The 17,036-nt window shown below is 34.7% G+C and overlaps 2 protein-coding genes and 1 pseudogene across 4 annotated transcripts; 2 read left to right on the top strand and 1 right to left on the bottom strand.

Annotated features, from left to right (window-relative positions):
* The first annotated feature begins 4,082 nt into the window (after positions 1–4,082).
* On the top strand, positions 4,083–8,747 carry LOC120144209. Of its 3 annotated transcripts, none has more exons than XM_039158329.1 (10): positions 4,083–4,202; positions 4,662–4,792; positions 4,931–4,993; positions 5,155–5,244; positions 5,344–5,506; positions 5,630–5,819; positions 5,896–6,730; positions 7,048–7,610; positions 7,685–7,750; positions 8,516–8,747. In XM_039158329.1, exons 1-7 carry the CDS (start codon positions 4,152–4,154, stop codon positions 6,471–6,473), a joined length of 1,266 nt encoding a protein of 421 aa, XP_039014260.1. In that variant the 5' UTR covers positions 4,083–4,151; the 3' UTR covers positions 6,474–6,730; positions 7,048–7,610; positions 7,685–7,750; positions 8,516–8,747. The 3 variants fall into 3 exon arrangements, with proteins under 3 accessions (XP_039014260.1, XP_039014261.1, XP_039014262.1); XM_039158330.1 differs by having other exon boundaries at positions 7,685–7,840; XM_039158331.1 differs by lacking the exons at positions 7,048–7,610; positions 7,685–7,750; positions 8,516–8,747 and having other exon boundaries at positions 5,892–6,173.
* Positions 8,748–9,197: 450 nt separating this feature from the next.
* LOC120144274 (pentatricopeptide repeat-containing protein At5g13770, chloroplastic-like) lies at positions 9,198–11,215 on the top strand. Its single transcript, XM_039158379.1, is given in 2 exon segments — positions 9,198–9,956; positions 9,958–11,215. Coding segments are annotated over 2 exon segments (1,899 nt in total). The 5' UTR covers positions 9,198–9,243; the 3' UTR covers positions 11,144–11,215.
* Positions 11,216–13,981: 2,766 nt separating this feature from the next.
* Positions 13,982–17,036, bottom strand: LOC120144254 (annotated as a pseudogene).

The raw sequence follows: 17,036 nt of genomic DNA, 5'->3' as shown, positions 1-17,036 counted from the left end.
TGTATAGTTATAATAATTTTATTAATAATCACGTCACCTTCTGTCGCAACCGTATTTCGGTTGGGCCCCGGAATTGGGCTTCGACTTGAAAAATATGGATTGGAGTCGCCACCGATCATTTATTTAAAAATAAATGGGTTGATCGGATACCCTATTTCTTACCTGATCTGCGTCTTACCAGAAATATGTTGGGCTCGGGAGTCGGTTACGGTCAAGGAATGATTAGCACCCTTGAATCGCCATTTCGGTACTACGTAATTTCCAGTTGTCTTAATTAAGAAAATTGTAATTTTAAATAAAAAGATAAAATTTGATCATTAATTACTTACCTCTGATTAATTGACGAAAATACCCTTAAAAAGTCATAAGATGTGTTAGAGGGAAAAAATGAATAAATGAAAAAAAATGAAGAATAAAAATAAGTAAAAAAATTAAAAATAAAAGGAAAATAAATAAATAAATGAAATATTAATATATATATATATATATATATATAAAATGAGTAAAATAGAAAATAATAATCATAACAATAATGATAGTATGAAAATATAATATAATATAAAACAAATAAAAAAAAAAAAACAAAAAACAAATAAATATATTCAAATATAAAAGTATACATATAATGATAATTGGCTTATAAATAAACTATTAAAACATACATATATACGTATAATGATAAAGTAAAAAACTAAATAAGATAATTACAATATATATATATAGTAATAATACGCTTATAAATAAAATATTTAAAAAAAAGTATATATATATATATAAATAATAAAAATAACTAAATGAATATAAATAATAAAAATATATGTATATATATAATAATATAGTGTAAAAAATCAATTGAAAATCATTAAAAAAATATACGTATATATATTTATATAATGACAATAATGTAAATAATAAATAAATAAAAATATTCATACAATAAATAAAATGAATAATATAAAGAAAAATAAAGATTGTGGTCAAATTTGAAAGACAATTAACGTTGATATTGCGCATTAGGGGGATAAAAAATGAACACGCCTCGGGATAGATCTAGGTTCGAAACTTCGAAACCCCACCCATTTTTGGTCATCGACGCAACCTACGTTTTGGGTTATTCGAACCAAAACTCAAGAAAAATAACGTGCACATGCGAGAAATGAATGAATCAAAAAAATGCTACCGTTTATTTCCTTTTCGAATCGTTTACAATAGCTTTGCCTTTGTATTTTCCGTGTTTTCCTCTGTATTTTGTCTGTAAATCGTGTGTTACAATAGTGAGTTACAATGGGAAAAGCTAAATAATTGGCTTATAAATCAAATAAATAAATATATACGTCAAATATAAAAAAAACCAAAAAAATAAATATATATATATATAAATCAAATATAAAAGTATACATATAATGATAATTGGCTTATAAATAAACTATTAAAACATACATATATACGTATAATGATAAAGTAAAAAAACTAAATAAAGATAATTACAATATATTATTGTAACACACGATTTACAGACAAAATACAGAGGAAAACACGGAAAATTCAAAGGCAAAGCTATTGTAAACGATTCGAAAAGGAAATAAAAGGTAATATTTTTTTTATTCGTTCATTTCTCGCATGTGCACGTTATTTTTCTTGAGTTTTGGTTCGAATAACCCAAACGTGGGTTGCGCCGATGACCAAAATGGGTGGGGTTTCGAAGTTTTGAACCTAGATCTACCGAGACGTGTTTATTTTTTCCCCCTAATGGCAATATCAACGTTAATTGTCTTTCAAATTTGGCCCCAATCTTTATTTTCTTCATATTAGTCCTTTTATTTATTGTATGAATATTTTATTTATTTATATTTACATTATTGTCATTATATAAATATTATACGTATGTTTTTTAATGATTTTTTGCTTGATTTTTGTCACTATATTTATTATATATATGCATATATTTTTATTTATATTCATTTGGTTATTTTTAATATTATATTTATATATATATATATATATATATATACTTTTTAAATATTTATTTATAAGTATTATTATATATATATATTATAATTATTTTTATTTAGTTTTTTTTACTTTATCATTATACGTAATATTTATGTTTAATAGTTTATTTATAAGTCAATTATCATTATACGATACTTTTATTGATTTATATATTTATTTATTTTTTATTTTTAATTTTTTTTATTTATTTAATATTATATATTTTCATATTACTATCATTATTGTTATGATTATTATTTTTCTATTTTACTCATTTATATCTATATATATATATATATATATATATATTTCATTTATTTTATTTTTCTTTTATTTTTATTTTTTTACTTATTTTTATTCTTCATTTTTTTTCATTCATTCATTTTTTCCTTCTAACGATCTTATGACTTTTAAGGGTATTTTCGTCATTAATCAGAGGTAGTATTATAATCAAATTCTATCTTTTTATTTAAATTACAATTTTTCTTAATTAAGACAACTGGAAATTACGTAGTATCGAAAGGGCGGTTCAAGGGTGCTAATCCTTCCTTGACCGTAACCGACTCCCGAGCCGACATATTTGGTAAGACGCAGATCAGGTAAGAAATAGGGTATCGATCAACCCATTTATTTTTAAATAAATGATCGGTGGCGACTCCAATCTATATTTTTCAAGTCGAAGCCCAATTCCGGGACCCAACCGAAATACGGTTGCGACACCTCCTTGTTAAATGTTACTATAAGTGATTTAATTGACAACGATCAAATAATTAAATAATCTAATTGACAAAATTAAAAGATTGATTGTTAAAATAAAAAAGAATTATAATTAAATGATCACAAATACTTATTCTCGTCAAAGATACCATCGGTGTATTGTTTGGTTTATAAATTAATGAATATGTGAGTTCTTTTTTCTACAGATTTTTTTTTTTAAATAAATGAATGATGATGATATGAATCCAATTCATGGAATCCAAAAGATCATTTGAATATTCAGTATCCAATACATGGTTACGTGCCATAAGGGTGTTCACATCACATCTACCAAAATTAAAATGGCCAGTGATGATATGTGGACCATGTAGGGAATGATGATGACAGCTCTCACACCCATCACGTATATCATATATATTATGCATACATCCATGTATGTAAGATGAAGCTATTTTAAAAGAAATGGCTAAAAAAAATCATGTCTTACATAAAGTCTGTATGATTAGGTCAGAAAAAAACATCACTAACTGCAACAAAACAAATGAAGAGTAGTGAACAAGTTAAACCCATGGACAGCGCACGATTTTATGTTAGGATATTATATTAAAAATTTAGAGTTGTAAAATTAGATCATTAATATAAAATATCGCAACTCAGGTCATCCCTAGTTAAAACATGGCAGCTTGACTTTGCTGAGAGTTGACAGATAAAGATGCCCGGCAACAAAGGGATAGTTACAGGTTAAGAAATCTGTATGGCAATAGAGAAGCCATGAAAGGAGCAGCAGTCTTTCGAATAGTGAAGGTTATCGTCCTCGATGTACTTCGGGATAGCCTGTATTGACTAGGGTCCATATGGTGTACCGCAAACTGTGAAAAGAACACAACCAAAGGTTCATCTTCCCTTTTCCAAGGTTCTTCAGCGACCATGTCTATATCCCATTTGATGATTTTCATCTGGATCCTTTTGTCAATAAGCTACCTTGTCTTTATTGCATCTGCTTCATTGTGCACACAGTTTGTTCAACAAACTACGAGACGATTCGAGCAGAAAACAGACCGGTTCTGGGAGTTTCACGAGCAATCCAACACCTGGGTTGAAGTTAAACTCCCTTTTGACCTTGTATCTTGTGTTAATGATAATTGTACTAAAGTGGGTTTGATTGATCAAACAAAAAGGACCAAAGAAGATAACTCGGGAAACGAAAACGATGTTTCTAACCAACAGAACAACAAGAGGAATGGTGATATTGGAAGACCAGATGAAAACTCTTACACAGTTTTGCCTGTAAGAAAAAGAATCTCCTTGACTAAAATGTCTGAGACATCCATTTGGGTGACCGGTGAAAGCGGGTCTATCTACGAGAGGTCTGGAACGGAGTTCAGTGGGTTATAGCACCACATGATTTGCATATATCGGCGGGTTATGCGGTCTCGGTCTTGATGGTCAATCAGACAATTCTTGCCATCTCAGAAGAAGGAAACTTATACCAGGTACCACTAAGCACCAACTGCTTCAATTTTTATATTAGATGAAACAGTATAAACTATACAGGATTGCATAGTGAAACTTCTTTGTGGTTTTCAAATAAGAATAACTACAGTATTGATATATATAAGTAAAGAACCAACACCGGAATTAAACATCCGACTCGAATTTTGCTTCTTCCGTTTTAATTTCGTTTTATTAGCTGACTGATTATCCTACACCGTAGAAACAAAGCAAGCACATGGAACCACTTTGATCATCATGCATATATAGAACACCGTGAAGCCAAATTTCAGGTACCACTTCACCAGTATCGGGATAGATTCCAATCATGGCTAACAAGACCAACAACAAAACAAAGCACATAATTTTTTCAGTTTGTTTAGACAGAAAGGAAGGGACATACCTGTATTTGACCACAAAATTCCTTGTTATAATTGGCTGATGTATCTTCCCTTTCCCAGATGCAATTGGGTGACAACTTGCAGCCAATCTGGGTGGAGTTCAAGCCTGCATTTGATCTAAGTACAAATAAAGAAGTAGACCAGAGCTCAGTGGTTCAGATAAAGTCCGGTACTGTTTCGTTCGATGGGGTGTAAGTACATTAATTCAATGCTGAGAATTTTGCTTCAGGGAATTAATACATAACGGAGTGGCGTGATCAAATTTCATTTCAATATATAAGCAATGTGTCTCTACCAATAGTTCCTATATTTTTCTGAACTCGATGCAGGAGAGTTTATTTCTGCACAAAGAATGGCTTGTTGCTAGAGCTCAGTGAGGTTGAGCCTCTGAGGTAGAAACCTTTTCCTTTCGAAGTCTTAATGCACGTATGGAACTTCTTTCATTGCTACCACTGATGCCTCATAATATGCCAGCCTATAATGAGATTCATATTTCAATAAAGACTCTAATATACAGTTTGAATTATGTGCTATGATTGTAAACATAGAACAGGTGGGAGAATCATGGCCGACCATCGGCAGCAGATGTCGCAGCAATTGCTGACGCGGGAAGAATTAGAACAGAAGTAGTATATACAATAAGGTGCTCTCTCTTTCTCTCCATAAGTACAGAGAATAAAGTCTACCAAGTTTTTCAGTTTTAATATTACCAACGTGAGCTAAACATGAAATGGTGCAATAGTTCTGCAGGTGACCTTTATGAATATGATAAGAGCTCGAGGCCATCGTGGAAGAAGCATCTACGGAGTGAAGAAACAGCAAAAGAGGGCTCTCTAGTACCATTAACGGGGAGCTCGATACATGGCTCGAATGATCACTCTGTATCGTTGTTTCTCCTAACAAAGGTACTATGCACAAAAAATTCCTACCATATCACCAATACGTACAAACTAATAACACATTAGAGAGTCACAAAACATGAACATACTGATACTACATGCCCTGAACGAACTTCCTTAAATATACAGGGAGGAAAATTGGTAGAGAGACGACTGCATCAAAGGAAATGGAAATGGATAAATCATGGAAGTCCTGAAGATCAACACCTGACATCTATTACTCCCCAGCCGGAAGATGAACCAAATGAAAGATTCGTCTCATTATATCTCACTACATCCACTGGATCAGTTTTTGAGTATAGAATACCAAACCATTCAGGTAAATCAACTAGTGTCGAAAAGTGCCAGGTAATTTTCTCTTCTTCCCTTTATGTAACTTGAGCATGTGAAGACAGGTACAACTCAAGAAAACCAAATTTCAGTAGCATGGCTGAATCATATGCATCCACCAAATACAAAAGCTGCAAGAGGTATTGCAGGACTAAAATATCAATATGGGAGGACACTCTTTGCACTAGACGATGGTAGACTTGCAGAGTTACATATACCTGGCCTAGGTGGTGAAAATTCAGGGCCAACACCTCAATTTAACATGCGAAAAAAAGTATCCTCCAAGTATGTCTGGTCAATATTAGATGCCCCAGAGACAGAAGGATGGAATGCAGAGTATTGTTCAGAAGAACGAGGACCTTTGAATTGCATAGCAGGTATAAAAGATGAAATAAATGATGCTGGAAAAACAAGATCCCTGTCAAGGAGAAAAAAGGGTAATAAAGCACACGAGGACTACTTATATCCAGGCACATCCAGGAGTAGACTAGTGAAAACGTCAGAAAAATACAGTTTCCCAGATAATTGGACCAACACTAATTTCCGACTGAGGATGATGCAAGCAGGTGAATCGTTTTTTATCGTCACAGATGAGGGTTTGATCTTTGAATATCTTTACCTGAAAGTGTATGGCTCTGGTTAAGACACGATCATCCGACACCTATGAGAGGTTCCCTGGGAAACTACAATGGAAGTTTATTTTTTGTTGACATGTATGGAACCTTGCTTATCAGAGAAAGGAGCAGCAACGAGCTAGCATGGATAAACTGCACTGCAATGAGGAAAGGAACGCAAGTTATGGCAGGCCCTCCTTGGGATGGTATGCCGGGTAAAATGAAAGTCACAGCGGAAGATGCTCTCTTCTTTGTGAGCAAAATTGGAAGGCTAATGCAGTTCACGGTAAGATGCAGAAATCAAATAAAATCAGAAAAGCAAACAGATTAATTATAACATGGTTTATTTAGTTTCCATTTCCTTTTCCTCCTAATATACATAAATATATTCAAGTAAAGACTCATCTTATTTTCATCATATTATACCTAAAACCATGGTGCACAATTTCACAGTATACCTTTAACATCGCCACATTCAGAGTATCCAGAAAAGTATGGCAGTGTGAAACGTCATTCCAGTACCTAGGCTTCGAAAACTAGTAATACGGATTCTTTGATATGTTCAAAACTGTATCACTAACCAAATTCTAACGTTTCATGTAGGTTGCCCTCAGAACGTTCGAATGGAGAGATTGCCGGAACCCTCCAGAAACCAAACTTGCATGCATAATAGACCAAGAAATGTTTAGGCATAATATAGTGTTTGTTGTTGGAAGGAATGGCCGGCTGTACCAGTATAACAAAGTGACAGAGTTGTGGCATGAGCATCACCAATCTCAGCATTTGATTCTATCCAGGTTGCCAGGAACTGCCATGAGGCCTTCGTTGTTTTCACTAACAGGTCACTTTTCATGCTTTCAGAAGACGGTCGACTGGTTGAATATCACTGGAATACATGGGATGGTTGGAACTGGGTGGAACATGGCACTCCATGCAAAGATGCTACCTTGGTTGCTCCTCCTGGTCCATGTTTCAAAGGGGATCAATTGTTTTTGATAGGTTCAGACGGAAATGTATACCTAAGGTATAAGGACCAATCGACATGGAGATGGAAAAACTGTGGTTTCCCACATGACAGAGACAAAGATAATGAAAATCAAACAGAAAGGGAAGAAGTTTTTTCGGGTAACGAACAACCTGATCCGAACGAAAATTGTGACCCAAAGGTTCGTATCCTGCTATCCACTGACCATACTCCTGCATGCCTAACTGATTTTAAAATCTCTACAAATATGTACAGGTTGCTCCTACAAGACCAATTCCATTTTCTGAAGATTCAGCTATATTCGAGCTGAGAGATGGCAGAGTAAGCAATTAAAACCATGGTTCACCCATGTTTCTAGTTTCCAACATCTGATTAACTATCCTAAGTAACCAAAACATAGCCATATACAAGGTAAATAATAAACTTTATAAACAGCTAATACAAAGAAAGAGAAAAATGAAAACCAATATGAACATGCCATCACAAACTACAACACTGTAAATAGCAGGCAAAAAGGGCAAAAGTGGTTGAATAATACAATGGAAAAAAAATTCTTCACATAGTGTAGTCGAACAATTATTTGCTTAAGGATGGTGATAGCTACAGTGACCTCCATAGTCTCCAGGAATACACGGCGACCTCCATAGGTCTTTAGGAATTGCATGGACCATGCATGCGAGAGAAGAGCTGCAACAGTGAGGGAAGAGAGAAGAGTTGCTGTCACAGAAGAGGCTTTGTCGCAAGGCGCACTTGGTGACCTAGAACACTTGGCGACCAATGAAGTCACGGTAGCAAAACCTCAGTTCAAGAAATAATTTGATTAGAGCCATATATGGGGAAATTTTTTTTCCAATGCCCTACATGGGCGAGGAAGCCGGCAAAAACTCTAGCAAGTTCCATTTTGTTCAAAGTCTCCCAATAAAGGATTTCTGGGTTCCACAACAAGCGAACAACTTTAAACATGCAACTCGATTTCGTTGGCGAAATAGGGAAAAGAAAAATATAATTTAAAAAAAAAACTTGCTTCAATCTTTGTCAGGATAGAGAAATGAATAAGAAACTGATGAAAATTATTAAATGGTGCAGTTAGCTGAAATTCAGGAAGTTCAGGAAAGGCAATGGAAATGGATTCGGATCATTGGCACTCCAACAAGTCCATGCAGTGCGAGTTATTGGATTGCTTTGGCATCATGAACAATTAACTAATACCTCAGGAAAGTTTTTTTTTTCCCTTTACTCTTACAATTACTACAGGAAACGTTAGAATTTATGTATAAACTTGAATTATATTAAACAAACTACAGAATTTTACACATACCTAAATCTGAAATTTGGAGAGATTTTTCGGAGTGAAAATGAACTGTTTCTTTTTAGCTAAGACCGAGTTTATGGTTTATAAATCAAATTTGAGATAATAATTCAGGTTTTTTTATAAAAAAAAATAATCTGAATCTATACATACGTACTATGTTATTCGAACGAATCATCTAAAGAGAATTAATTATAAATTTAATCACTAAATTTTATATTTACCATTTTCAGATATTTTAAATTATATTTCACTACTATTCAAAAATAATAATTATATATAACTAAACCAAATAAACGACATCGTTTTAATCAAACATCACACCAACTGTGTACTTGCAAGTGCTTTCGCCTTGTCAAACTCTGCTTTTCTAGTTGCTGCAACAGAACACGTGTCAAAAACCAGTCCTCTATTCTTATCATAAAATGATAAAGCTCATATTCCACTTGTCATTTTTCTATTGGTTAGAACAATACATGCAGATCATGGCAAAATCCATTCTTCCATGTCGTTACTTCAGCTCCACAAGTTCAGCTTCTCCCCCAACAGTTCCCCATCAAACCTTATCTTCCCCAAAAAGAACATGGCCATCTCCGCTTCTCCAGACTGGTCCTTAGCTTCAACAGACTCCTACACATCAAAACCCAGAAAATCTGTTCTCTTCTTTGCACCTTGCAAAAAAACACTACACTTTGTCCCCTTCCCCACCTCAAACTTCCCGTTCTTCCACATCAATTCTTCATCTAACTCCCCATCTGCCATCATGGAACATCCATCATCATCATCGAGCAGCAGCAGCAATGTGCCTGTCACCAATTTAGGCCTAAACGGATTACTGTGTGGGTTATTAAAAGACACTCCAAGTGAAGATGTCGCATATGATTTCTACCAGAAAGCAAAAGAGAACCCGGGGTTCATACCAGAGAAACAAATGTTGAAGCTTCTGATAAGGTACTTTGTCCAATCCAAGAAATGGGATTTGATTATGTCTCTATCGCATGATTTCAAGCGTTACAATGTCTTCCCCGATGGTTATACTTGTTCTAGGTTGATTAATACTTGTGTTAAAGCTAGAAAATTCAAGGTCGTCGAGGCTTTGCTTGAAGCGTTTAGATCAGACGAAGAACTCGCTGTCATTGCGTTTAATTCAGCAATGGCGGGGTACAATAAGTTGCATATGTTTCGAAGCACGATATCCGTGTTCGAAACGATGAAATCCAATCGAATGTATGGATTCCGAGTCTTATTGCCTGATAATGGAAGCTTATCAGCAAATTGGTGATATAGACAAAGTTTGTTCCTTATTTGATGAATTTGAAACTAGGAAGTTGTATTCTACACCGCTTGCACCTCGTGCGTATGGTATATTATGTGACGCATTGGCGAAATCGAGTCGAGCTTACGAAGCTCTCGAGTATTTCAGAGACATGAGGAAGAAAGGGCTTTTCGTGACTTCTTCGGTTTACTCTTCGTTGATAATCTCGTTCGCCGGCATCCGCAATTTAACCGTGGTCGAAGAGCTATTCCAAGAGGCAGGGGAGAGGAAGATGGTGAGGGATCCGGAAGTGTTTTTGAAGATCGTTTTGATGTATATGGAAGAAGGGATATTAGAGAAAACTTTGGATGTTGTGAGGGTCATGAAGTATGCAAATGTAAAGGTTTCTGATTGTATTTTTTGTACAATTGTAAATGGATTCTCTAAAAGAAGAGGGTTTCAATCTGCCATTGCGGTTTACGAGCAGCTGATTCTGCAGGGCTGCAAACCGGGACAAGTAACGTACGCATCGATCATAAACGCATATTGCCGTATCGGTCTCAACTCGAAAGCTGAGATGGTGTTCTCGGAGATGCAGGAGAAAGGGTTCGACAAATGCGTCGTGGCTTATTCGAGCATGATAGCAATGTATGGGAAAGAATGGATGATAAGAGAAGCAATGAAGATGTTGGCTAAAATGAAAGCAAAAGGGTGTCAACCGAATGTATGGATATACAATTCATTGATGGACATGCACGGGAGAGAGAAGAACTTGAGACAGGTGGAGAAGCTATGGAAGGAGATGAAACGACGGAAGCTGGCACCGGATAAAGTCAGCTACACGACGATCATCAGCGCTTACAATCGAGTGAGGGAGTACGAGATGTGCGTGAAGTTCTACCGTGAGTTTAGACTGAACGGGGGATCGATCGATAAGGCTATGGCGGGGATCATGGTCGGAGTGTTCTCGAAAACGAGTCGGATCGATGAGTTGGTGAGGCTTCTGCAGGACATCAAAGCAGAAGGGACTCAGTTGGATGGAAGGCTGTATCATTCAGCTATGAATGCCTTGAGAGATGCTGGATTGGAGAACCAAGTTAAATGGCTGCAAAAGAGCTTTGATGCCAGGAAACATGGTATAGAATTGTGACTTAAATATTGTACATTTTTATTTTGACAATTGATATTTTAATTTTGTAAATTATATCATTTAATTATTTAAGTGTTGTCAATTAAGTCACCAACCGTTAACATTCAACAGAGAAACTAACGTGACTATTAAAATAAGTAGTATAATTACACATTTTATATACGCTAAATCTTTTTTCAAGACTTTTGGTTTGATTCCTTCTACTCTCTATATCTTTTTCAATTAATTTTCTTACCTAATTAAGTGATGACATATGTCATCATTTAATTTAAGACTAAAATTATTAATTTGAATTAAAACTATGATAAAATTGATATAATATATAAATATTGAAGATTAAATTGTAATAAAATAATTTTGTAACAATTACGTTCAATAAATGTTAACGGTTGATGGTTTGATTAACAATATTTAAATAGTTAATAGTTTAATTAACAAAATTAAAAGATCGATAAAATGAAAATAGACAATAATTAAGTGGCTATAAGTATGTTATATGTACAAAGGAGACATTATTATACAATTTTGCATTGCAGGCCAAACATTACATATGCTATGTTGGTTGGACTGCCCATATTTATTTATATTATCTAAATTATATTAATGTCCCAACTTTATGCAATTTCCCTCATTATCAAATCATTTATACAAATTTCTCAAATTATCCTAAATGTCACATGATCAAGCTTATGAGAAAGATATAAATGGAATATATGAAGTTTATTGTTTGATACCTAGCAAGATAGTAAAATACAGAGTAAAGTATATAAATAATCCTCTGATTATTGGACGTTGTTTCATTAAGTAATATGATTATTAAAAGTTATAAAATGGTCATTTGACTATAGGGTACTGTTATTGAGTCCACCGACTATTAATAATTACAAAATGATCACATGACTATTCATATGTTTCAACTAATCTTTTTTCATTAAAAAAATTAGCGACTATCTGAACTAAACGTTAACATATTGACTGATATATGATAATTTACCTAAAATTCGATTATATTCAATATAAATTACCCTAAAAAGCTTATCCAAAAGAATATTCATTGATTTGACATTAACTTATAAATTGTGTACTTCGTTTTCTTAAAATGAAAAATTCCTAAATTGATCTAATCATTGGAAGGACCTTATCATTAATTAAAGGTGAACTGCACGTTTAATATCTAATTATTACTTTTGTTTCGTTTTAATCATCCAACTATTATATTTTTTAAATCATACTTAACGTTATATTTTAATTTTATTTTCATCATATGTCATTGAAAAATTACCCTTAATTACTAATATTTTTAACTATGAGTGATCAAAATCATACCAAAATGTAACGTTAGGTATGATTTTGAAACAAAAAATAGTTGGATGACTAAAACATAACAAAAGTGATAGTTAAGATACTAAACATTTAATTTACCCTTAATTAAATAAGTAAATAAAAATAGCTGAAATCATGGTTAATTAAGTAGGAAAATATTGTACTAACCTGATAGCGGCATCACTGTTTTGAACCCAACCACAGTTTTTACTGTTCCCGAATTAAATTTATTTATTATTCCAATTAAATGTAATTATTTTTAATTTATAATATATTAATTCATTTTGAATTAAAAAAATAAACCTGAATGAAGTTAAAAACAGTATTTTGAAACTGGACCGGACCGGCCGGTTCAAATGGGAATCAATGTCTAGTCCGGTTTAATCTACACCGGTTGAACCGCTACTAGTGAACCGGCCGGAGCCGCTGAACCGTTCAAATCGGACCGACTAAAAACCAGAAAAAACCGCCAATTTTTTTTTTTTTTAAATTAAACCAAATGACGGCGTTTGTTAAACGAGCCAAGTCGAACTCGAGTATTGTTGAGCTCGAATCGAACTTGAAAACTTTAAAAGTAAGCTCAACTCGACTCAAACTCACGAGCTAAAAATTATCAAGTTCAACTCGAACTCGCAATATAATATTGAAACTTGAACTCGAAAAGGCTTGAACTCAAAAAAAATTAGAAACTCGATTGAAGCCTAAAATTCGAGTTTGATTGAAGTGAAATAATAGTTCACTCAATGCTCACCAAAATGCTCTATGATTTTGAATGTCAAATTACTTCTATTATTTATAGAAGTTAGTTTGGATGCTCTTCTATTTTTCTTAGCCATGTAAAATTGTTTTGTTCTCATATTTTTACTCTTTTGACTTTTGGGATGCTCTTCTATGTTTCTTAGCCATGTGAGATTGTTTTTTTTTTTAAATTAAACCAAACAATATCATTTTGTTATGATTTTTTTAGCCCTAAATTTTTTTTAATTATAGTTATATAATTATATTTATATTAATATGTTTTACCTTAAATATTATGTTGTAGTTATTTGAATCATTTTGTTTAACTTGATTTTATGGTTTTAACTTATATATTTTATGACTTGCTTTTGAATCATTTTGTTTAACTTGATTTTATGGTTTTTAACTTATATATTTTATGACTTGCTTTGAATATGACTTGTGATATAAAAAATTATTTTTTATTAAATATTTTTTGTATTTTTATTTAATTTTTTAAATAATTATGACGTCGTCTGATTCTTCCGACCGATCGGACCAATTCAACCGGTTAAACCAGTGAACCGATAATATGATCGATTCGTTAACAGATCTGGTTCTAAAATCATGGTTAAAAAAAAAGGCTGAAAGTGAAGAAGTGAGTGGTACCCAGATATTCATAAAATTGTCAGAAGCCATGTGACACTGTGGCCCTTACCCATTCATCCATGTTCCCATCCAAAAAGATAAAAGAGAAGACACAACATGAGACGGAAGTGTCACTAAAGTTAACTTTAATCACATGATGCAACAAAAGAACAACCTTTTTTACTTTTATCCCACCTTTCTTTTCCTTTTTACAGTTCTGCCTATTTCATCATAATCTAATGGCTGACAGATACTGTAATAGTAATAATATGAACACCAAAAAAAAAAGCCAGGGTCAAGCTCTTTAACCCTTTCACTCTTTTGCCATTTTGGGTCTCTCATATCAGTATAGTTGTTAAGCTGCTGGTTAAGTACTTCTATAACTTCTTGGGGGTCTAGTTCTGTACACAAAGTGACATAGTTCATGCAGTACATTTTTTTCACCACTTTGAAAAGAAAAAAGGTTTAAAGAAATTACAATATGAGAAAAAAAAAGGAGTTATTAGTTACTGCTAGCCTGCTACTATTCTTTGTTTCTGCACTATTTGTTCTGTGGTCCAGTAATTAGGGTGCCACCAGTAATGAAAGGCCGAAGACCCCACTTGCATAAATCAGGTCATCTATCGATTACTTGTACATATATATTAAGTATTCTGATTGCAAGTAGTTTTGTATTGATGATGATGATGATGATCTTTCAGTGATTTGTCTCACAGATTTTTTTCCTTTGTTGTATGGTTTTGGCTATACACCTTTTGATTTTGGTTTAATCTTCCATGTATGTGCTTAACTGTCACTGATTCTGCAAAATATTAGAACAAAAAAAACAGTTCAAACTTTATGAAATGATCGGATTTCACCACGATGCCGAGGTGTTTGATAGTGTTTTCTTACCCTGGCAAGGTCGATTTTCCTCCGTTGTTGGCTAGCTACATGCCGATGGTTCTTTCCCCGGGCGAAAACCTTTTTATGACAAAAGATTAATCATAATTAGCTTCCACTTGTTTTGTTGGATTCTATGCAATGGAGAGTGACGATGGATGGTGATATACCTTGGCATTTGTAGAAGATATGTTTTGAGAGAAGCCATGTTGAGACCGGAAGCATTGGCCAGCTACAAGTTACCGTTAGAACAAGATGTAGCCGGGGTTTCGGTTTTGTTGTCAGCTTCTACGGCCTCTGTGGATGAGGTGGAGAAAACGGTGAGGTGATCACCGGCTGATTTCTTTGGAGAAGCGAATAGGTTATCGGGAAGAATGTGTTCCAAGCTGAGAAAAGCATGAAATCCATCACCCAAAAGATAGCAGAAAGCGGCATAGTTATTATTTTGCTTATCTAGATTTAGCATTTAAGTTTTATACCTTTCGGGGAGATCATTTTCTTCTGTATTGGCCTTCCCCTTAGTGTTACTATCACCATTGTTGTTTTTATAATTACAAACTGCACTAGTTTCCTCCATCTGCTTATCGTCTTTCATGGCAGCAGCCAACTTCGAAACAGCTGAGATCGAGCAACCGCCGTTCCCTGCAGCAAAAAAGGGTAAACCAGATTGATAAATTGAACAGAGAGGTGACTTTGTTCATATGGTGGTCGAACCAAAGTTGGAGTTAACCTTCAGGGACTTCTCGATCGATGGCATCAGCTGGAAAAATAAGTGCATGATTGTTGGGAGTACGGGGGACGGTAGGTGAAGGAACAGGGGAACCAGCGGACAAACCGTGATGGAACTGAGGTTGGGGCTGGTTGTTCTTCAAGTCAAGGAGCTGCAAGTTCATTAGCCTTCTTCCTTGAAGCTCGATGGCATTCTGCAAATCAGCCTGCTCCTCCAATTTTCTTCTCAGCAACATCTCTGGAGTATTGTAAAACATTTTCGATCCTAAATAAGTTTGAATCTAAATCGAAATTCACCAACAATGCAGCAAAATTCAAGATGAAAGAAAAAAGGGCCTTGTTTTACTAACCGATTCTCTTGACTTTCCCTTTCTCCTTGTAAGGCTTAACGAGCACACGAGAATTACAAACGAAATGTGGGTTCCCTTTAGCTAAAATGAGCTTCACTGTCTCTGGATATACAAATGTAACAAAACCAAACATCCTCTTTTGCTGGTAAGGGATCCTCACATCTAGTACTGGTCCATATATGCTGGGAAAATACAAAGGAACAATCTTTAAACCCAGAATAATAATAACTAAAACTCAAACAGCAACAATCTTTTTTTTTTATAAAAAAAACAGTGACTTTACTTGAAGTAATTTGAAACATCTTCTTCTTTGAAGCTACTGTCAGCTGGGAATGTCAAATAAATCTGCCTAGAACCTGAATTAGCTGCTGCTCCTGAACCCATTGCCGAAAAATCGTTTCTTTCCGGCCGGCACCGATACCCGAACTTACGAAGCTCGTCACCCATCATCAAAGCGTCCATGGCTGATGTACTATAGTTATGAGCTTCGTTTTGCTGTTGGAGAAGGAGATTAAGAGAGTTGCTGTATGGGAAAGAAGAAGCCCCCGCCATGAACTGGAAAGCCTGAAGAGCTTTCGATCTAAGCAGCTCCTGGTACTGCTCCAACTCATTGAGCTTACTCGGAGAACCAACGAGTGCAGCTCCTCCATCGGCACAATTTCCATGAAGAAACCTACAGCTAGTACCGTTCTTACAAAAACCTCTGGCAAAGTACAAACAAGGTTTCCATGCAAACCCAGAGTTCACATCATGATCAGAAGCAACAAAACACGGACCAGGTACCGAAAAGCTTCTCCTATGTAAAAGAGAATCGGGCATCGCCAACAAATCTTCTGGTTTCGAGTCGTTCAGAAACGAGAGATGGTCATGGAACTGGTAATCATCGATGAACTCATTGACATTGCCATTTGAAACGGCGCTGCTTCCATTGACAATACTGGCATATGAAAGCTTGGAGTTCGAGCTCGAAGAGAAAGGAGAAGGAGAAAGGGGAGTTGAAGGTGTTGGCGGGTTCGAAGCAGAGAGTCCCAAGTGGGTTTTGGCTTTGAGGATTAAAGAGTGGATATGAGCTTCGGGTCCAAAGGCTAAACGTATCACTTCCTTTTCACCATGATCTTGAAGAAGAAGATAACCCATGATTTTCGAAGCGTTTTCAGGGTCTAAGCTTTGGATCCTCGAGAACACTATCCTGGTTGCTTCATATGAATCCATGGCAAAAAGTGCTGAAAACTAAAACCTCCCCA

The sequence above is a fragment of the Hibiscus syriacus genome, unplaced genomic scaffold (genome assembly GCF_006381635.1).
Source record: "Hibiscus syriacus cultivar Baekdansim isolate YM2019G1 unplaced genomic scaffold, ASM638163v2 tig00110885_pilon, whole genome shotgun sequence".
Taxonomy (NCBI): Eukaryota; Viridiplantae; Streptophyta; class Magnoliopsida; order Malvales; family Malvaceae; genus Hibiscus; species Hibiscus syriacus.
The sequence above is the reverse complement of the archived record's forward strand: the minus strand, read 5'-3'. Positions and strand labels throughout refer to the sequence as shown.